Source organism: Schistocerca americana, chromosome 3 (genome assembly GCF_021461395.2).
Source record: "Schistocerca americana isolate TAMUIC-IGC-003095 chromosome 3, iqSchAmer2.1, whole genome shotgun sequence".
In the NCBI taxonomy this organism is placed as follows: Eukaryota; Metazoa; Arthropoda; class Insecta; order Orthoptera; family Acrididae; genus Schistocerca; species Schistocerca americana.
In genome coordinates this window covers 518,679,274-518,703,177 of record NC_060121.1, presented here as the reverse complement: position 1 = coordinate 518,703,177, position 23,904 = coordinate 518,679,274, and the positions used below count along the sequence as shown (strand labels likewise).

The 23,904-nt window shown below is 42.6% G+C and overlaps 1 protein-coding gene across 1 annotated transcript in view; it reads left to right on the top strand.

The window, feature by feature from the left end:
* LOC124606990 (serine/threonine-protein kinase 32A) overlaps positions 1-23,904 on the top strand; it is a 591,434-nt gene that overhangs the window by 160,576 nt on the left and 406,954 nt on the right. Inside the window, exon 2 of the mRNA XM_047139129.1 lies at positions 6,938-6,993. Coding sequence (XP_046995085.1) covers positions 6,938-6,993 — 56 coding nt within the window. The remainder of the gene's footprint in view (positions 1-6,937; positions 6,994-23,904) is intronic.

Here is a 23,904-nt window from a genome sequence, read left to right as displayed (position 1 = left end):
GAATCTAGAAGTAATATGGAAATGTCAGCACTAAAACCAAGGATATTTAACCCGTATCCACTGTCTTCAGCTTCTTTAGAAGAGTTGGACTGGCATTCAATGTTTTATTTGTTGGCGCATCTGACACTTCAGATTAAGTTACCCAGTCCTTGTGAAACTCTTCACTGTTCGGATACCGCCTGGTGCAAAAATGAGTGGCAGAACTGGGTAGCCACCTTTTGAGGTAGTGATTATCCAGAAGTAAATCCTTACAGGCTATTGATGGTGTACAGCGGTAACCACCCACAATTTTCTTTCAGGTTACTTTATTCCAAAAGTTCCGTAACGGGTTTCGAATTAATACAGTTCATCATCAGAGGGGTTTCATTCTCTCTTAAAGACACATGTTAAGTTGGTTTACCGGTAAGCTGCCTGCTGTTTTATGTTGGTAAGACAGGCAGAGGTTTCGAAATTAACATACATAGAACACTTTCATGCCAAGATTTGACAACTTAAACAAACCTACATTTTCAGCCCACAGTTCTAAAGAAAACTATTCAGTGAGAAACGCTAAGAACGATATAAAAGTATTACACATAGTAGTAAAAGGAGACTCTGTGAATGTTTCCTAGAAGAAATAGAAGTACACATACACAAAAACAGCTACCTCGACCAATGAGCAAATTTAATTGGCTCATACTCCTTTCCTGAAAACACTTCCAGAAGTACCTTCCACATTCCTATATAAATAAAAATTTTCCACCTGTCTGCAGGTAAAGTAACAACTCTTATACTACTGTATACGTCAACTAAGTCAGCTATTTCCATGACACTGAATGTTAAGAAATTTTAATCGAGTATTATCAGCACTGTTCACACAACGTATGAGTTTTCACTAAATTCACATTCATTTCTCTACCACTTTGTAAAATAAGTTTGTTCGGTTGTCATTTACTGTGTGTGTGTGTGTGTGTGTGTGTGTGTGTGTGAGAGAGAGAGAGAGAGAGAGAGAGAGAGAGAGAGAGAGAATACAAATAGAGAAATTATCTATATGAATGTGTTTAGTAGGGGAAAAACTGTTAAAAAAAAGTCCAGACCGCCGTTTCACGGTAACTCGCCACTCAATAACTCACCACTCACCAGTAAACCAACATAACATGTGTTTTGACGAATGCATTAAACACCTCTGATGATGAATCGTAATAATTCGAGACCGGTAAAGATACGTTTTGAATAAAATACATAAAGTCACTGTGGCTTGTTACTGCTACGCACCATCAACAATCTGTAGCAACTAACAGCTATGGTCGCCAATCATGTCTTTATTTCACAAAATTGCAATGATATAAACGCCTTCAGTTACAATTTTTTCGTGTTTTATTAAATCACACGATACATTACGGAACCTGTAGGTGCATTGTCAGGTGCAAAAAGTCTAAAATATAGTTTACAGTTGCTCTTGAGTGAGGTGAAAGTTATGTTTCCGATTTGAGAAAGTTGTATGTAAGGGTTCGTATTTCGTAAATCAAGTGCGGAAAATATGTGAGAAAATGTGGAAAAAAGGGAAAAACTTACCGAACAAACAAGGGAGAACATTTTTAACTTTCTGAGGTCAGAATACATTGCTTAATTCATTCTGTCATTGAAAATCACGCCGCTCAAGGTGAAGATTTGTTTACACATTTTAAAAACACTTCACAGGTGTATTTTAACGTGATATGATCAAAGATGAAGTTTTTCACGTAGTGTCTGTGACATGGTTAGAGTGTTAAGAATATGCAAAGAACAAATTTAAAATTAGTCTTTAAAATCACTAAAATAAGTGTGGCCAGCGAAACTTGTTCGTTCATTTAATACAGATTCACGATTTTTGATTTTGTGGAGGTATATTTCCAATTGTTCTAACAGATTTAGCATCCTACAGTTACCTTCATTGTGTAGTACTACCAAAATTTTTTCTATCCTTTTAATAATATCTTAGGTTACTTCATAGCATATGCTAGAAATCAATTTTTCAAAGTTGTTGAATCTGAAAGAGTTTATGTGTTCTTGGAAACCGGTTTTGAAATTTCTACCTGTTTTCCCTATATAGTAGGCAAGAGAACTAGGACATATACTCCACTGCTGTTGAATTTTTGGTTAACTGTTTTTATGGTGTGGACTGGCAAGTGTCCTTAATTATTATTAGTGGGGAGTGCAATTGTTACATTGGTTCCCTTGAATAGGTTAGCATATTTTGTGATACAGGGCCTAAGTATGGGATACTGGCAAATATTTTCCCTTCTTTCTTAGTACAGCAATCGTTTGTCTTATTTTTGTGTATTAGTGTGTCTCAGTCATCAGTTGTTTTGGCTGTGTACCCAATGTTTTTGGTAATATTTTCTGTTGCGTCCATTTCTGCCCTAAGGGTGATTTCTTTTGAGTCTAGTGAGTGTGATCTACGTAGCATAGATCTAAAAGCAGCATATTTGTATTCAGTGGTATGGGATGATGAGCTGCCAATTGTTATGTCTGTGTATGTGCATTTTTGGTTTAGCAACTCAAATGAAATATATAGAATTTTCTTTATGTACACGTTTGCTTCTTTTGATGTAGGTAAACTATTTACAAATGAATTGACAGAAGAAATAATAGAGTTAATTTTTAAAAAAACTTACTAAAACAATAAAAGCTGTCAATTTCAAAAATATTATAGGTCACTGACATGTTGCAACTAACATGTCACATAATAACTTAACCTTTAATGGAAAATTTGCAACCAGAAAGAGGTTCTTTCCATGGGCAGCAGTATAAGGAGTTTCCTGCCACATTTATTTCTCAGCCGGCCGGTGTGACCGAGCGGTTCTAGGGGCTTTCGTTTGCAACCGCGTGACGACTACGGTCGCAGGTTCGAATCCTGCTTTGGGCATGGATGTGAGTGATGTCTTTAGGTTAGTTAGGTTTAATTAGTTTTAAGCTCCAGGGGACTGATGACCTCAGATGTTAAGTCCCATACTGCTCAGAGCCATTTGAACCATTTTATTTTATTTCTCAATCATCTTAAAAAATCTTCTTTGAAGAAAACAGTAGGCCTAAAAGTAAAACAGTATATTACTGGGGGTATGTTGATGATGAACTGTTGCTGTACGATGGTAGAAAATTGGAGATCGAGGATCTACTTGCGTTATTCGTTTTATTCCACGAAAATATCAAATTCACACTAGAATATCAGGACAACGAAAACGTAAATTTCATGTATTTTAGAAATACCTGCCTCCAATAAAAGCGTAACTTCAACGTACACAGACATAACAGTTGACAACTCATCATTCTGTCCCACTGCACACAAACCTTCTGCCTTTTAAGTCCATGGCACACGGAGCACACTCACTTGCCTTAGAAGAAAATGGCTTTATGCCAAAGTTTGACATCACAAAATGCAGGCTATTGCCATAAACAACGGCTACACAGCCATACCACCTCATAATTTAGACACACTGAAATCTAAAAATAAGACAGAACATTGCCATACTGAGAAAGATTGGAACGTGTTTGCCAGCATCTGATACCTAGGCCACATGTCACAAAAAATTGCTAGCCTATTCAAACAAACCAATGTAGAGGTTTATTTTCTGCTAGTAATAAGTTAAGACGCTTAGATAAACACAGATAAATAAAAATTCAGCAGCAATGGAATGTATAAAGTATCTTTCCCCAGTGGCCCTGCCCATATGTGGGTAAGAAAGTCAGATATTGCAAAACCCGTTTCCAAGGACACACAAATTCTTTCAGACTCAACCATTTTTAAAAATTAGTTATTTCATAGCATATAGTAGAATCGCTGTACATTGTCAACAGGATAGAAAAGTAATTAGGCGCTTTTCACAATAAAGCCAATGGTAAGACTTTTGATCTGTTACAACTAGAAATATACTAATGCAAAATCAAAAAGCCTGAATCTGTTTTAAATGTACACAAAGGTACCACTAGCCATAGTTTCTTTAGTAATATTAAAGAACTATGTTAAATTTATTTGTTGCTTATATTAACTTTTTAATGCTCTGTCCTCTAATTACATCTCTGACACTACATATTAAACTAAATCTTTGTTCATATCACGTTAAACTATATCTGTAGAACGTTTTTAAAATGTGTAAACAAATGTGCACCTTGTGTGACGTGAAGTTCGACGACAGAATGAATAAACGAACTTATGCTGTCCTCAAAAGGTTAAAAATGTTCCCCCCTGTCTGTTCGGTACGTTTGCCCCTGTTTCTCCACTGTTTCTCACGTTTTCCGCACTTGATTCACATTATAAAAAGCCTAACGTCTATCCTTTTCATAACAGAAACATGCATTTCACCTCACTCAGCAGCAAATGTAAATTATGTATTAGTCGATTTACGCGGATTCGAAATGCATCGAGTAATTTGCATTAAATAAATTTAATAAAACACCGAAAAGTTGTGACTGAAGGCGTTTTTATTCATACTTACTGTATACTGAATACAGTCACGTTCACGGCTGCAAAATATAGATAAAACTAAAAAGGAGCATTAGCGCTGTCCACTGACACGCAGTTACCAGTGGGTCTTACTCCCGAACTGCCGAGCCAGACAGGGTTGGACACGTTGAATTAACAAATTGTAATTTACTTGCCTACCCCTCGAGGCACTTTCTAAGACATGAGAGCACGGGAAAGTCTCGATGCAATCTACAACAATGAAGGTCCTACAAATTAGAATAGCTTACTTCCTGTAGTGCACAAGATTGATCTTTTGATTCCAACAAAGATTTATAGACATTACTGTTATGAAAGTGATACACAGGATTACTTTCAGCTATTAGACACCTAACACTTAAAGAATAAGGTCATTTTGAAAAGGTTTGTTTGGAGTTCAAAAGTAAGAATACTCTCCTGCAGCTCAGTTATTGGATTCAAAAAACAGGACACAATAAATTAAACTAAGAGAACGAACAGATATTCTGAATATCTAATTACACTTTGATAAGGCTTACAATGAAGAGCCAAAGAAACTCGTATACCTTCCTAATATTGAGTAGGGCCTCCGCGAGCACTCACAAGTACGGCAACACGACGTGACATGGACTCTACTAATGTCTGAAATAGTGCTGTAGGGAATTGACACCACGAATCCTGCAGGGTTCTCCATAAATCCGTAAGAGTACGAGGGGGTAGAGATGTCTTCTGAACAGCACGTTACAAGGCATCCCAGTTATGCTCAATAATGTTCATGTCTGCGGAGTTTGGTGGACAGCGGAAGTATTTAAACTCAGAAGAGTGTTCCTGGAGCCACTCTGTAGCAATTCCGTGCGTGTGGGGTGTTGCATAGTCCTACTGAAATTGCCCAAGTCCGTCAGAATGCACAACGGACATGAATGGACGCAGGGATGTTTATATACGTGTCACCTGTTAGAGCCGTATCTAGACGTATCAGGGGTCCCATACCACTCCAGCTGCACACGCCACACACCATTACAGGGCCTCCACCAGCTTGAATAGTTCCCTGATGACATGCAGGTTCCATGGATTCATGAGGTTGTCTTCGTACCCGTACACGTTCATCCAATCGATACACCTTGAAACGAGACTCGTTAGACGAGGCAACATGTTTCAGACATCAACAGTCCAATGTCGGTGTTGACGGACGCAGGCGAGGTGTAAAGTTTTGTGTCGTTCAGTCATCAAGGGTACACGAGTGAACCCTCGGTTGCGAAAGCCCATATAGATGATGTGTCGTCGAATGGTTCGGACGCTAACGCTTGTTGATGCCCAGCATTGAAATATGCAGCAATTTGCGGAAGGAATGCACTTGTGTCACGTTGAACGGTTCTCTTCAGTCGTCGTTTGTCTGATTCTTGCAGGTTCTTTTTCCGTCCTGAAGGATATCGGTGATTTGATGCTTTACCGAATTCGTTTTATTCACGGTGTACTCGTGAAATAGTGGTGCGGGAAAATTCCCACTTCATGGGTACCTCGGAGAGGCTGTGTGGCATTGTTCGTGCGCCGAAAATAACACCACGTTCAAACTCATTTATATCTTGATAACCTGCCCTAGAAGGAGCAGTAATCGATATAACGATTGCGCCAGACAGGTGTTGTCTTATATAGGCGGTGCCGACCGCAGCGCCGTATTCTGCCTGTTTACATATCCCTGTATTTCAGTACGCATACCTATAGTAGTTTCTTTGGCGCTTCGGTGTATAAATAAGTGTTTTGTTCATTTCTTTAGTAATATTGTGGCAATGTCTGCATCGTAATGGAAAACGTTGACACTAGCTTGTATGTGTCAGCCATCCGCAATGATTACGGCACTCGTCTCGTTTTCGTGAGGATGGGGTTCGCATTCCAGTCGGAACATACTGATTCATGTCGGTCCAAGGATACTCCAGCATCAAGGCGACGCTGATTTGTCTCCCACTCTCGTCCTTCCCAACCACTGTTTCATTTCCACTACAGCCAGGAACGTTATCCTAGTTGAGTTTCAGCTTATGACACAAGTTACTTACTTCACCTTGTGTATTCATGATCAGCAGTAGCGAGCACATCAAATCGAACGATTTGGCACGGTGATAAAACAGACTCGCATGCAGGAGAATGGAGGTACAAATCCCCGTCCAGATTAAGGTCTCCCATCATTTGCCTGAATCGCTTAAAGCAAAGGCTGGGATTGCTCATTTGAAATGTAGATCATAAATTTGTTTCCGAATCCTTCAACAATTTGAGCTTGTGCACACGCTCTAAGAGTGTAGCCTCTCAAGAGTGACAGAATTTCGAACTTCATTTATTTTAGAGAGTATTATACAGCTTGTGACTTTATAGTTAAAATTATGATCATATAGTTAACAAAGACCTGATTCCATATTCGTGTGACTACTTACCTTTTCCTACTTACTTTCCTTCTGGCTTATGACTGGATTTTCAACTAATAGTTGCCTTCTTTCTGTGCTTTTTCAGTTAATTTCGACCACTTCCAGATACTGAGAGCGATAGGGAAGGGCAGTTTTGGCAAGGTAAGACATCACATACAGATATTTCTCTCAAATGTATGTATATTGTGCAAAATAATTAAAGCTCCACTTCTTGGAAACGCCTTAATTGTCTCCCGTAGCGTCGTAGAAATGTGAAGTCCGGCTCAAAGGTGACTATAATCTTCCTCTACAGCAGTGCAAAAGCGTGGCGCCGTGCTACGTCAGCCTTGGGCTCAGCCGTGCTTGTAACAGCAAGGTGGGAAAAAAGGCCAGAGTTCAGAAGTTCATATGAGATGTTAGGTGGGTTAATAACGTCATTTTGGCACCCAACTTCACCACAATTCTTCCCAACGGCACCACGGACGTGTCACGTGATGAGGAGGTCCTCTCTCTCCTTCTTACTCATGTTTTATCCTTTCTTTCGACGCTTGTGCGACGGAGGTCAGAACACCGGCGTCCCGCGTAAAAATCAAATGGTTTGCTCATGAATGGCTGACGAAAAGATTTCAGATACATCGACGCTCAGAATCGTTACGTAGAGGCCTCAGAAGGAGCCATAAAGAGAGTCAATGAAACAACGCCTTTCCTTTGGTCGTCGATTCTCACACATCTCGCGGTCGAAAACGACATTTAGCATTGTGGTGAGCAATAAGGCGACGTTCTTGTTATCCTTTGACATTGCTGACACCCCCTGACGATTCAACGATTTCCTAATGACAAAGTGGAACAGCAGCTAGTTGAACGTGATCGCACCCCTTCGGAGTGCAGTGTGACTACAACTTTTGCTGAGGTGTACGGGGTGGGAACACTAGAGACTATCAAAAGCATTCAATGAAATAAACGTGATCTGAAGCAGGAGAGCGTGCTCAGTCTCCATCAGCCCACCTATTTCATCCCGTCCTGTGATGTGATCAAGGAGGGGTATGATATCGACATTTGCATGACTGGAACGGCAAAGAGTCCCTCTGAGACCTCCCAATTCGGCAACACGCTCGTCGTCATCTGTCCGCTTCTCTTGAGCGCTTTAAAGTTGTACCTGTACAGAGACAAACTGTGATAAGAATCCTAGGTGTCTAAAGGCACGCTACTCTGCCGTTCTTACGCCTACTAGTAGGCATGAGGAATTAGAGGGGTGTTTGTCTCTGTGCAGCTACATATTTGAAGTGCTTACAAAGCCGAGTGGCTGGCACCAAGCATGTTGCTAAACTGGGGATCTTAGAGACATCCTTTGTTGATTTACTCACACATGTGTCCTTATTGCACTCCTCTGTGATCACGTCACGGGAGGGCACGAGGTAGGAGGCCCGATAGAGAATAATCACCCTCCGCTGCCTCGCTTCACATTCATATTTCGTCTAATACTTACGTTTGTCGTTAGCGGTACCATATTGAAAAAGCTGTAGACGTAAAACACTCCAAATGGGTCCGTTCACGTTCAACGTGGTTGCTGGTCCGTGATGTCCTTAGGAAAGGGCTGAATCATCCGGGGGTGTCAGGAGTATCAATGGTTGTCAAAAACGTCGTCCTTTTGCTCGTTATAATGCGAACTGGTGTTTCCGAACACAAAATGTGTAGAAATCAACGCCCAAGAAAAAAAAAAGTTCAAATGTGTCTGAAATATTGTGGGAATTAACTGCTAAGGTCATCAGTCCCTAAGCTTACACACTACTTAACCTAAATTATCCTAAGGACAAACACACACACCCATGCCTGAGGGAGGACTCGAACCTCAGCCGGGACCAGCCGTACAGACCGTGACTGCAGCGCCCCAGATCGCTCGGCTAATCCCGCGCGGCGCCCAAGGAAAGAGATGGTTTCAGTGATGTCCTTTATGCAAGCCATTGAGGCCTTCTTGTCTCCATTCTGATCGGCGATATGTCTGAAATGTTATCTTCTGCCATTCATGAGGAAACCGAATGACCTCAACGCTCGATGTCGCGGTTCTGACCTGCATCACATCGAGTGGGAAGCCCACGGTAGCGCTGGGAAGAATTTTGGTGAAATTTGGTGCCAGTATGACATCATCGGCTCACCTTCCACTTTACATGAACTTGTGTGCATTGGCCTTTTTTCGCATGTGTTGACACCTTCCTGTTTGAAGCGTCGCCAAGCCAGAGACTGATATCACAAGGTGCCAAGCTTTTACACCACTGCAGAGGAAGGGTGTAGGCAATTTTTAGCCATATTTAAAACTTCGGCGATGCTATGAGAGATAATTTCTGGGTTTCCAAAAAGCGACACCTTAATTGTGTTGCGCAGTTGAGATGCCATTACGTAAGTCATTATAAGCAAATTTCCTAATAGAGTTGTGACACATGTCACAAGTTTTTATTTGTAACTCAGAAATATCTTGCTTCAAAATCTATGAAATGGGCTTTTCTGGGAAAGGGCTGGCAGAAAAAAATGAACTCTTACAGCATGTATCTGAGGATCTTATGTATTACGCCATATTTCAGCCCGTCGTGAATCAAGTTTTTTTTCCCTTAACTTAAATGTATTCACTATGAGAACTTAATTCGATTGATAAAGGGCGTCGGACACCGAGTACATAGGTTATTATTTGGTGTCAGTACTATCAACAGTATGATAATTGGTCACTGCGATATTGAATTTCCGTCTGGTGGCGTTACGGCCACGTATCTTGGTAATGGAAGTGTGTGAATGGAGTATAGACGAAAGGGAATTGTTCTAATGACGACACGAGTAACGTCCACTGACTTAAGTGACTTTTCCAAAGGCCGGATTGTTGTAAACAGGCGCCTGGGACCATCATGTTTAAACGATACAGCTGATTAGTTGTTTGCATGCGACTGTCGTAGAACGACGGTGAAGACATGAGTTGTCGACAAGTTGTTGAATGTCCACGCCTCATCACGTAACGTAGAGGTCGGAATATTGTCCACTGGTAGTGGTCTCGGACAGATCTGGTGAAGAGTTTAGTACTGGGACCGAAGCAAAACGTTCGGCATATTTTCTTGTCAGAATGTGAGGCTCCGTGACAGTTGAGCCCTACCGGTGTTGACTTAATGACATCGTCAGTTGCGACTACATTGGGCACGGTCCGGACGCAGACTGGTGGGGACTGTCTTATGCTGTGGGAGACACTCAAGTGGGTTTCCATGCAGCCTGTGGTAATCACTGACGACGCAGTGACAGCTGTGAACTACGTGAACACTGCGGATCATCTGCATCCATCATGCTTGATGTTTTCTCCGACTGCGCTGGCATTTTCTAACTCCTCCAGGGACTTGAGGCGCATGGTAGCGAACTCGCCTTGATGTCATTACTACCAAATTCATTTGATCCGAACCCGATGAAACACATTTGCAACTTTCTGTAATGGAGTGTGGACGTAGAAAACAGATGCCTAGTCGTTTCACTGTCCTTGAACCACTTCTCTGTAATGCTCACTAGAATAGTACTCGAACAGCGGATAGTTTCGCCGTTTCCGAGTTGCTCGTGTCCACGCGCCAGCCCATAACAACCTGCTCTTTGTTAGAATCGCTTATCTTATGGGGTTTTCCGATTAGCGGTGTGTGTCGTTGCTAGAGTGATTCCTGATTCGTCTCTGTTCCGTTTTATAACTTTCTTTGCTGCGTCACGTGCCCAGGGCGCCACAAAACGGCATCCTCGCGGTGAGCTCAAATGTGCAGACGATACGTGTTTTAGGTGGAAGAGTGTTTTGTAAAGGAAGGAAATGGTACGACTGGAAGAGAGCCGTAGCGTGCATGCAAAACAAGACATTCCGTAAAAGTTGTCTGACTTCATGTTCAGGTAGGAGAATGACGTTAAATTTTCATTGGGACAAGATGTGGAGTGTGTGTAAGAGTGGATGCGCTGATGCAAGCGTGACGCTGTACGTGGTTGAAACGCTGTGTGAGCTGCTCAGAAGAAAAGAATCAGTGCGACTGGACGCCATTCCACTTGCAAGGGAAAGTTCCCCAGTGTAAACAAACGATCTTCATGAAACTTGACGCACATTTAGAGGGTCCAAATAACTGAGTACGTTTTTCGTTTGTGCCCATCTTCACGTTTAAGGGGTACACCACACCGCAAAAGGTAATTTGGCGTATTAGGATCAGAGGAGACATCTTACAAAACATCATATGTAAAACACGTGTTTCACGTAAAAGTTAAAATGAAATTAACTTCCTTGGAAACGGTATAATCAACTTTTGTAATAATCTGAAATTTTGTAAAGTACCCCACCATCATTAATTAATTTTGAAATATGTATTGTACACAATGTGCAGTTGGAGTATTTTAAACATGCCCAATTAAAATATCTAACCGTTAACTATTAATCTGATTATTTATTTGACTTAGTTTTGTGTTATGTTTTAAATTGTTATCTTATGGTTTGCTTTCATGTTTCCTTTTGGTGTTTTAGTTTACCGTTTAAAATGCGAGGAATTTGTTTATTTACAGTAACCAGAAAGTTATTATTGTGATACAGAATCATTACAGTAATGATAATCTGTGAGTAAATGCTTAAAACATAACATTTTTACATCATGCTGTTATTTAAAGTTTATTATTACTGGCCGAGACAGACGCAGAAACAAGGAAGTAACCGATTTTCTAACTTTTACCTGTTCCTAACCAGGATCGAAATGTATAATTTCATCTGTGTACTTCGATATTTTAGTCTCTAGAGTTTCTCCGTGTTAATTTAATATCGCATAGCCACAGTTCTCGCGTTTACGTTTGTGTCGAAAAGTAAACTGATTTTGTGACATATTACAAGTTCCTAATCAGGGGCGAGTTATTTAGTTTCACCTGAGTGATTCGGTAGTTAGATTTGTGAATCTCTGCATATTAATCTAATTTATAAGACACAGTTCCTGCGTTTTCGTCAGCGTCGACAATAGAGTTCAGTTTTCCACGGCCTTTAGTATGGATAGGGACTGTGATTGTTGTGTGCGGATGCGAACAGAGTTGGTGACACTTCGATCTCAGCTCCAGGCTGTGATGGCTTCAGTTACACAGCTTGAATCTGCAGTGGATGGGCACTACTGTTGTGGGAAGGCCGTGGGGACCAACGGACGTCCAGCACGTCAGAGTCCTCTGATCGGTCATCACCAGTGGCCAGCCCAGTTACTGCTCGCACTGAGGCTGACCCCTCACGTGTGTCGAAAGGGACATCGCTCCTGTGCGTAGCAGGTGGCGAAAGAGTTCCCAGTGGGCCGCACGTAAGGCCTCCCCAGTTAGTCTGGCAAACAGGTTCCAGGTGCTGTCTTTGGCTGACACTGTCGCTCAGCCAGATGCAGTCGCCTGTCCTGTTTCAGAGGAAACCTCTCAGCCTGCAACATCCAGGCAATCACAGTGGGTGGAATTATTGATAGTTGCGAGCTCCAACGTTGGGCGCGTTATGAGGCATGCTTGCCAAGAAGGGGAAGAAATCCAACGTGCACTACGTGTGCATACCAGGTGGAATCATTCCAGACGTGGAATGGGTCCTTCCGGATGCCATGAATAGCACAAGGCAGCCAACTGCAGGTTGTTGCTCACGTCGGTATCAATGATGTATGTCACTTTGGATCGGAAGAGATTCGCTTTAGTTTCCAGTGGCTAACAGAAGTGGTAAAGTCTGCCAGTCTTGCTTGCGAGATGAAAGCAGAGCAGACCATTTGCAGCATAGTCGACAGGACCGATTGCGGATCTCTGGTACAGAACCGAGTGAAGAGACTGAAACAGAGGCTCAGACTGTTCTGCGACCGTGTAGGCTGCAGATTCCTTGGCTTGCGCCATAGGATGGTTGGGTTTCGGATTCCGTTAAATAGGTCAGGAGTCCACTACACCCAGGAGGCCGTTACAAGGGTAGCAGGGTCTGTGTGGCGTGGACTGGGCGATTTTTAGGTTAGAGGGTTTCGGGAAAACAGAAAAATGGCTTCAGTCACTAAGGGTGCAGGCCAAACACAGGAAGAACGTAGATGCAGGAACCATTGATATAACAGTTGTAAAATGTCGTAGCTGTGTTGGGAAAGTACCAGAGCTCCAAGCGCTAATTGAAATCACTCTGCTCAAATCGTTATAGACACTGAAAGCTAGCTAAAGCCAGAATAAGTTCAGCCGAAATTTTTGCGAAGAACCCAACGGTGTGCCGAAAGTATAGGCAACACACAGTTGGCAGTGGCGTGTTTGTTGCTGTTTGAAGTAGTTTACCTTGTCGCGGAATTGAAGTAGATACTTCCTGTAAGTGTATTCGAACACGATATATACTCCAGAACCTGCTGCATATCGAACGTTAATGACATGGGCCTCTAATGGTGCGAAAATTGGCAATTGATCCTAAATAACGCAGAGTGTGAGGTCATCCACACGAGTGCTAAAAGCAATTCTTTAAACTTCGGTTATACGATAAATCAGTCAGATCTAAAGGTCTTTAATTAAATTAAGTACCTAGGAATTACAATTACGAACAACTTAAATTGGAACGAATACATGGAAAATTCTGTGGGGGAGGCTAACGAAAGATCGAGTTTTATTGGCGGGACACTTACGAAATGTAGCAGATCTTGTCCGTCCTCTTTTAGAATACTACTGAGCGGTGTGGGATCCTTACCAGATAGGATTGACGAAGCACACCTAAAAAGTTCAAAGATAAAAATTTGGCAAATTGTGGTAAAGGCTGTTGGACCAAACTCCTGAGGTCATCGGTCCCTAGCCTTACGAACTACTTAATCTAATTTAAACTAACTTACTCTAAGGAGGACAACACACAGTCCCATGCCCGAGGGAGGACGCGAACCTCCGGCGGGGGGAGCCGCGCGGTCCATGACAAGACGCCTCAGATCGCACGGCTACCCCGCGTGGCAGTTCAGAGGAGGGAGGCACGTTTTATATTTTGGCGAAATAGGGGAAAGACTGTCACTGAAATGATATAGGATTTGGGATGGATATCATTAAAACAAAGCCGTTTTTCATTACAGAGGGAATCTTATCACGAAATTCCAATCACCAACTTTCTTCTCCGAATGCGAAAATGTTTTGTTGACGCCGACCTGCATAGGGAGAAACGATCACCGTGGTGAAAGAAGGGAAATCAGAGATCGTACGCAAAGATATAGGTGTTCGTTCTTTCCGCGCGCTATACGAGATTGGAATAATAGAGAATTGTGAAGGTGGTCCGATGAACCCTTTGCCAGGCACTTAAATGTGATTTGCAGAGTATCCATGTACATGCAGAAGTAGATAGATTTTTATCATTATAGTGAGTTATGTCTATTTTGTTAAATAAAAATAATAAGTATGTGGAATGGTAGTGTGTCTAAGGCGTCCAGCCTGACCGGGTTGTCTCTAAACACGTCTCCGACGATTGTCTGGTTGAAGGCATATGCAACACTCATCGGTGAAGTGAATGTGATGCCAATCCCGAGCAGTCCATTCGGCATGCTGTTTGGCATATCTGTACCGCGCTGCATGGTGTCGTGGTTGCAAAGATGGACTTCGCCATGGACGTCGGGAGTGAAGTTGCGCATAATGCAGCTTATTGGGCACAGTTTAAGTCGTAACACGACGTCCTGTGGCTGCGCAAAAAGCACTATTCAACGTGGTGACGTTGCTGTCACGGTTCCTCTAAGCCATAATCCGTAGGTAGCGGTTATCCACTGTAGTAGTAGCCCTTGAGTGCCTGAACGAGGAATGTCATCGACAGTTTCTGTCCTCTGTATCTCCTCCATGTCAGAACAACATCGCTTTCATTCACTCGGAGACGCCTGGACACTTCCCTTGTTGAGAGCCCTTTCTGGCACAAAGTAGCAATGCGGACTCGGTCGAACCGCGGTATTGACCGTCTAGGCACGGTTGAACTACAGACAACACGAGCACATGTATCTCGTTCCTTGTGGAATGACTGGAACGGATCGGCTGTCGGACCCTCTCCGTCCAATAGGCGGTGCTCATGTATGGCTGTTTACTGCTTTGGGCGAGTTTAGTGACGTCTCTGAACAGTCAATGGGACTGTGTCTGTGATACAGTATCCACAGCAACGTCTATCTTCAGGAGTTTTGGAAACTGGGTAGATGCAAAACTTTCTTGATGTGTGTATGTACAGCATAAAGAACTGTATCCAATTCGCCATGGAAATAAAAATATGTCAGGTTTACGCCACATCAGTGGTCGTCAGTGAAAATTTCGATTCTAGTATTCTGATGATCACTTACAGACGTAATGTTTGTTGAAAAAGACTGAAGGACAGGAGAAAACAGCTAAGGGACAATTTACCCAACATTTAATCCTCCCTTATTTTTAGAATAATTATAATATATGCACGTGTGTTCCATCTACAATGACTTTTAAAATTACAATTGAAACTCGTTTAATAAAAATTTGTCGTTAGGAAACGAATAGTCAGTAGCTCACAGTTATTAGCTTTTATATGCAAGACACTCCTCACGTGTGTTCATTGACAATGTGCTTTCTATAAAAGTGCAACTCAACCTTGGCATGTGTTTCATGGTTACAGAATTTATTTTACTGTATTTGAAATTTGACGTGATATGTACAACCAATTTTTGATTTTTTAAACCTGATGATAGCCGAAGCAGTCCGAAAGCGGTCGTTCCGTTTGAAATTATTGTAATTGTGCCGAACAAAAAATAATTTTCAAAACAATCAGTTGCTCTGTGTCTCCATCTCGACTAAACACTCATTCTGCCCAGAAGGAGTATTCCCTGCTTCTATAAATGAAAAACTACGTGGTTGCTCCGTAGAGTATCAATAATACTTTCTCGAGCACTCGTTTTCGCATACAGGTATTTAACTGCATGAAGAAGAATAACAGGCAAAGTTTAAACTGATGGAAAATTGTGCTCTGGGAAAGTATGTACAGAGTAAGTGAGTTCAAGAGAGAAAAGACACACCGTGGTAAAAAAAAAAAAAAAAAAAAAAAAAAAAAATCGTTAATGAACCAGAGGCTGTTGCATTCTCGTTCAAAAAAGAACGCCAAAATGTCAGTACCAAATTGGTGCATCGATAAAAAGATCGATGCGGGAAGCGAAAGGTCTTGCGGAGAATCAGTGTAAATTCGCATCCTACGTAAAATCATTATGAAGGTCGAATATTTCTGTCCAATTCCTCGTCAACCAGTGGGGTGAGGCAACAGAAGACAGTAAAAGGAAACATGAAGTTTTAAAGTTTGTATTTGAAAAATCTTTCACGCGGGAAGATCATACTAAACTACTATCGTCTGACCGTCATAGAGAGGTCCTTATAGAGGACATAAAACAGGCATTCCTGCCGTTGAGACGCAACTGGAAGTCGCTAGGTGCGAATGGAATCCTAATTATGTTTCAGATAGTGTGCTCTACGCATTGGCCCCTTACTAAACCTACATGTATCACGAATACATCTTTCCCAGCGCAAAGCAGCAAGCGGATGAAGAAAAGCGCAGGTGACTCCTGTGTATAAGAACGGTAAACGAAGGGACCCGTAAAATTAGAGACTAATTTTCGTACATCTGCAGATTGTTGGCCGTATTCGAAGTTCGAATATTATAAATTTCCCTCAGAGAAAGAAGCTTCTATTCACAAATGAGCACAAATCAGGTAATCCAGAAAGCATCGCTCATGCAAAACCCAGCTTGCCCTTTTCTGACGTGATATCCGGCTGACTGTGGATAAACAGCAGCAAGCAAAGACCGTATTATTACATTTACGGAAAGCTTTTGGCGTTGCCCCACTGCAGACCTTTAATGATGATCCGAGTGTATGAATAGGTTTCCAGATATGTGAATGGCTCGAGGAGTATTTAAGTAATAGAACCCAGTATTCCAGCGCGAGTGTTCATCAGAGACAAGAGTATCGTTAGGAGTGCCACAAGGGAGAGCTATATAACTGTTCTTGTTCTCTACATAGGTAAATGACCTGGCGGGTAGGATGAGCTGCAGTCTGCAACTGTTCGCTGATGGTGATGTGGTATCAGAGTGTATTGTCGCTGAATGACTGCCGAAGGCTACACGATGACTTGGAGAGAATTTGTGCTTGGTGTGACGGACGGCAGCTTGCTCTAGATGTAGAAAAATGTGAGTTAAAGCAGCAGAGTAGGAAAAAGAGTCATGTAATACTCGAATACTGTACTAGTAGTGTCCTGCCTGACATAGTCGCGCCACTTGTGTACAGAGAGTTAGTGGTATAGGCGCAGATATTTTTATTGGTGACTAAAGACAGAGCACTGAACAACATTACGCCAATATTTACTTCGTTTGGAGGCTACTAATTATAGGTATTACGATTAGCATGTTTTTGGTTGGTTAGTACCTCCAAGTATATGTGGTAAGAGTAGGCCATCAGCGTTTATTTTACCCCTGGAAAACAAGTCAGAAGTCAGGTGTTGAAGCGTGGGCACGTGGACGTTAAACGGTTAATCCATACTAACAGGCGTAGTCAACTTAGTGGTGCAGTCACGAACATACAGAAAACAACAGATAGTAAATCATGTGATGTGTTCGCTGGAAGGCTATTAGACGCAAAGAAAAAGAACTAACACGCTCGTGTGAGTACGTATTAAGGTACCAATGATCACGGTGTCTGCACTTGTACGCCTAACGCCCTGTCTATGGGCATAACGTTGCAAAATGAAATGAAATCCGGTGAACACTTAAGGACGGTAATATGGAAGACAAATGCTTGGCAGCGGTCACTTGCAAGAATTTTAGGAAGGCATAGCTCATCTATAAAGGAAATACAGAAAATTTGTGCGACTTATTCTCGCGTACTCATCGAGTGTTTCGGATACCTAGCAGGTCGGATTGAAAGAAGACATCAAATCACAGACATGCTCCTAGGTCTGTTACCACAGGTTCGATCAAGGCGAGAGTATTAAGAAGATCATTCGTGAGCGCAATTAGGTAGACGACGTTCTTTTCACGAAACACTACTGCGAAAATTCTCAGTATGTGCATTTGATGCTGACTGCAAAAAAAAACTGGTGCTGTCGCCAACGTACATTTAGCGTAAGAACCACGAAGACAATAATAACGGGCATGGATGTGTGTTATGTCCTTAGGTTATTAGGTTTAAGTAGTTCTAAGTTCTAGGGCACTGATGTCCTCAGAAGGTAAGTCCCATAGTGCTCATAGGTATATGAACAATTTTTTTGACAATAATAATGAAGTTAGGGTCGTACGGAGGTATACAGTCAGCCATTTTCACTCGTTCGTATGGGATACGTAGATGTTTTGTCCTTGAGAAACTTGGGTAAATACATTTGCGTATGAAATGATAATTCAGGGCCACGTCGCGACAAAAATTTATAAAGAAAATTTAATTTATTAACTACTTACGTTAACACAAAAGGTGAAATGAATGTAATGCACGTAATATTTCCATCCGCAGCTAGAAAATTGCTAAGCAGACACTCAGAAACGCAGTCACGAGATTCAAACCATTTGGATAGCGACTATAAATATTCTCATCCGTCTGACAGGGAACAAAGAAAACACGTCTAACGTACAGCCACAGCTACAGCAAGCTCCCGATTATTCTAGTGCGTAATTTTCGACTTGCGTATTGTTGTTGTTGTTGTGGTCTTCAGTCCTGAGACTGGTTTGATGCGGCTCTCGCTTGCATATTATCCATACATAATTCGATAGTCTTGTTAAAGTAAAATACGAAGCACGACGTATTCTCTTATAATCAGAACAAACACAAATCTGTGGTTGCGAAGCGTATGCAAAAATAATACTCACGAGTGGGAAAATACCGATTCCTCTGAAACGAAATGTGAGCAACTGTGTGACACGGGTATAATGAATAAAATACATTCGGTACAGGAAGAGAGCGAAGAGGTGGAGATCGAGAGACCCGTTATCGCATATACTGATGCACTGAAATCCGTCAATCTGTATTAGAGAATGCAGGACAGAATTTGTTTGAACAGATCGATATCTTGACTCTCCGAAAATTGAGCGCAGTATCAGAAAGAATGTTAATGAAAACGAGAAAAAAATGAATGCTTGTTTTCTGAAAGTGAACTTAAAATAAGTGAGACGAAATACAGTATGTTTTAAGTATAATTTAGTAAATAAATTGTTAATATCTAACGATTAACGTGTAAGTAATGCAGTGTGTTTTCGAATGTGGCAAGAAGCATGTTTTTTGAACACGGTAATGGTGTAGGTGTGCGTACATATCTGGATTACCTGTTTTTTGAACACGGTAGTTGTGTAGGTGTGTGTGCGTACATATCTGGATTACCTGTTTTTTGAACACGGTAGTTGTGTAGGTGTGCGTACATATCTGGATTACCTGTGTTTTACGGTTTAGCGTGCAGTCCCGGCTCCGAAAAAAAAACAAAAAAAAACGTAGGAACGAGATTTTCCCCTATCTTAAAACCCTGACAGGGTATACTATTCCGTTACGTAAAACACTTCAGCTTGTTTACCTGAAGACTCAACGTAGTTTTCTGAGCGGAAGCATCGCACACGTTTTTCTTTCGAGGATATTCCGCCGGTGAAAGGCTTGAGAGAAAGGTACTGTTTAGCAACAAATTTTGCAATGGAGATTTATTCAAAAATGTTCTTGGAACTTGCCATAAAAGCTCTTAGCGCTGTGCGCAAGTTGCCGATAACTCGAGGTGGCGGCCTTTTACGCGTCGTTCCGCTACGCCTAAGCACTCCGCCGTTTCTAGAGGGGGTGCGCAACAGCATGTCACGCCGTCTTACCCGCACTTCGCCCCAGATTCTCCTCCACACAAGCGGCAGTTCCCCGTCCTACCATAAATACGTTGTGAAATTTAACACGAGACGCTCAAAAGTAAAAACTGACAATCCCGTTCCCTGCAGAAAGTCAAGTATAAAAGGGCTCTTCAGAGGATTGGCGACTAACGCGAAGGAGAGTGTTCTCCAAAATCTTTTAACTGACGAATATCTGATTGCGATTCCGTCTTCCACTCTCCAGTCTAATCCCAAAATGGGAGAAGCCGAAATGTGTGTCCGCAGGATAGAAAACCAACTTAAATCGCTGAACAGAGGTGAGGCAACAGAACATTGTGGGACACAGATGCAATTATTCAGTACAGAGTATGGCACCAAAGCTGCAACTCCCCTAGCAACAGACTATCGTAGGTCACTGGAGGAACGGTGAGTTCCAAATGACTGGAAAAATGCACAGGTCATTCCCATTTTCAAGAAGCCTCATCGAGAACATATGTAAAAAAAAAAAGGTCTCACGAAACCCAGCTCGCTTTCTTTGTCCACAAAACCCCAGAGACAGTAGACACCGTCACTCATGTTAATACTGTGATCTTTCCAGAAAGGGTTCTATGCGCTTCCCCACTGTCCCTTAATCAACAACATACGAGCGTACGATATAGCAGGCTGGTTCTGAGATTAGATTGAAGGGTTACTGGCAAACAGTACGCATCATGGCTCTGTTAATGGAAACAAACGTTTAGACAAATATACTACAGCGCCAAGGAAATTGGTATAGGCATATATATTCAAATACACAGATATGTAAACAGGCAGAAAAAGGTGCTGCGGTCCGTAACCCCAACATTAGACGACAAGTATCTAGCGCAGTTGCTAGATCTGTTACTGCTGCTACAATGGCAGGTTATCAAGATTTAAGTGAGTTTGACCGTGGTGTTCTAGTCGGCGCACGAGCGATGCGACATGACATTTCCAAGGTAGCGGTGAAATGGGGAGTATCCCGTACGACTATTTTACGAGTGTACCGTGAATATCAGTAATCCGGTAAAACATCAAATCTCCGACATCGATTCGGCCGGAAAATGGTCCTGCAAGAACGGGACCAGAGGTGACTGACGAGAATCGTTTACCGTGACAGAAGTGCAACCCTTTCGCAAATTGCTGCATATTTCACGGCTGGGCCATCAACAAGTGTCAGCATGCGAACCATTCAACGAAACATTATCGATATGGGCTTTCACAGCCGAAGGCTCACACGTGTACTCTTGACGACTGCACGACAAAAATATTTACGCTTCGCCTGGGCCCGTCAAAACCGACATTGGACTGTTGATGACTGAAACATGTTGCCTCGTCGGACGAGTCTCGTTTCATGTTGTATCGAGCGGATGAACGTGTACGGGTACGGAGACAACCTCATGAATCCATGGACCCTGCATGTCATCAGGGAACTATTCAAGCTGGTGGAGGCCCTGTAATGGTGTGTGGCGTGTGCAGCTGGAGTGGTATGGGACCCCTGATACGTCTAGATACGGCTCTAACAGGTGACGCGTACATAAACATCCCGTCTGATTACCTGCATCCGTTCATGTCGGTTGTGCGTTCTGACTGACTTGGGAAATTCCAGAAGGACTATGCGACACCCCACACGTACGGAATTTGCTACAGAGTGGCTCGAGGAACACTCTTCTGAGTTTAAATACTTCCGCTGGCCACCAAACTCCGCAGACATGAGCATATCTGAGATGCCTTGCAACGTGCTGTTCAGAAGGGTTCTCCACCCGGTCGTACCCTTACAGGTTTATGGACAGTCCTGCAGGATTCTTGGTGTCAATTCACTCCAGTCATACTTGAGACATTAGTCGAGTACATGCCACGTCTTGTTGCGGCACTTTTGGGTACTCGCGGGAGCCCTACACGATATTAGTCAAGTGTGATTCTTTGGCTCTTCAGTGTAGTAGCTTCGAGCCTACCCCAACTTTCTGTTACAGGATCATTCTTGTAAGCAGTACGTGTAAATGAAATCGAAACCTGCATGTTTGCGGCTGATGCTGTTGCATGAAGTGAAGTCACAACGCTATGAGATTGTGTCAAAATGCTGGATGGCCTGCAAAGCAGCGACGTTTTAATCAGATAATTAAAGTTAAGTTGATCCCTAGTATAAATCCGTTCCTTACGAGTAGATTGAAAGATCTGTCATTTGTTGCTCATACAATTGCTAAACAATCACTGGCAATAAAATATATTAAACGTCTGTTAGTATATGGGGTGATTCGATTCCGTGATGTTAACAAACTTTCAGAAATGATAGAGAAGGCTAAGCGTATGAGTTTGATATAAGGCATCCTTGTCCGGAAACAACAGAATCAGAAGCTGAGAGTGAAACCTCTGACAGTGGAATACACACCGTCCATTCACGTAAATGTGACCGCCGCCTATGTCAGCGCGCAGTAACCGATCACAGATGGCAGGTGACACCACAATGAATGGGGGATATATAAAGCGTGTCGTACGGACCCGGAAAAGAGTATAGTCTATATCGTTATGCGGAAACGGAGCGATTTATCTGACCTCCGAAACTAGATGCTTACTGGCTGTCGGGCCAAGTATGCAAGCGCTTCTGAAACGGTCAAGTTTGTAAACTGTTCTCATCACGTCGCGATGGAAGTATACTGTTCACGGCCAAATGTCTCTTTCCAAATCGGGTGCCGAGGCAACTGTGGTGCAACACGGCCCATAGATGACTGTGGTGAACGCGGCTCAAGCAGTTCATCTGTTGAGCATCTGACCGTCCAGATAAACCAAGGAGGTACCAACAGCTTCTCCTCAACTACCGTTCGGCAAACATTGCTGCATAAGGGCCTCCGTCACAGGCGCCTGGTTCATGCAGTCATGCCGACGGCTTCTCATCGAAGTCTAAAGCTGGAATTTTTCCTCCAATACGGCAAGTGGACGTCACTGAGTGGCGAAAAATGGCCTGTACAGATGAATCACGTTGTATGCTCCGTCGGACAGACGGCCGTTGGCGGTTGCGGCTTGATGCGTCTGTGAGCAAACACCTTGCAACTATCGTTGGCAGGGTACAGGCCGGCGGGTATATCCTTGGGTGATTTCGTCATTCTGGAAGGCACAACAGATCAATACATGTATCCATCTATCCTTGGGGACCATATCCACTCCTATAATACATAGAAAGATAGATCCCTTATCATTTAGCTACAATATAGCAGGTCAGCAACTGGAAGCAGTTAATTCCATAAATTATCTGGGAGTACGATTTAGGAGTGATTTAAAATGGCATGATCATATAAAGTTGATCGTTGGTAAAGCAGATGCAAGACTGAGATTGATTGGAAGAATCCTAAGGCAATGCAATCTGAAAATAAAGGAAGTAGGTTACAGTACGCTTGTTCGCCCACTGTTTGAATACTGCTCAGCAGTGTGGGATCCGTACCAGATGGGGTTGATAGAAGAGATAGAGAAGATCCAACGGAGAGCAGCGCGCTTCGTTACAGGATCATTTAGTGATCGCGAAAGCGTTACGGATATGATAGATAAACTCCAGTGGAAGACTCTGCAGGAGAGACGCTCAGTAGCTCGGTACGGGCTTTTGTTGAAGTTTCGAGAACATACCTTCACCGAAGAGTCAAGCAGTATATTGCTCCCTCCTACGTATATCTCGCGAAGAGACCATGAGGATAAAATCAGAGAAATTAGAGCCCACACAGAAGCATACCGACAGTCCTTCTTTCCACGAACAATACGAGACTGGAATAGAAGGGAGAACCGATAGAGGTACTCAAGGTACCCTCCGCCACACACCGTCAGGTGGCTTGCGGAGTATGGATGTAGATGTAGATGTAGATATATGCAGTTTGTTTTTCCTCGGTACTATGGCATCTACCGGCAGGACAATGCAATCTGTCACATAGGTAGAGGTTCGAAGAGCACCTGAATTATTTTGCCGTACTACCCTGGCCACCAGATTCACACGATTTACATGCAATCTAGAATTTGTGGGATCACCTCGGTCGGGCTGTTCGCACCATGGATCCTCTACCGAGAAATGTAGCGCAGCTGGACACGGCACTGGAGTTGATATGGCTCCACATCCCTGTCGGTGTTTTCCACAACCTCATTGGTTCTCTTCCTGAACATCTCTCAGAGGCTTGCGCTGCAGAAGGTGATTATTCAGGCTTTTGAAAGATGCTCACGTTAATGTCATTGAACTGTCTATGTACCGGAACGATTGATGCTAAGATTTTGTGGTTTGAAACACATATCTTTTACTGAATAAGCGT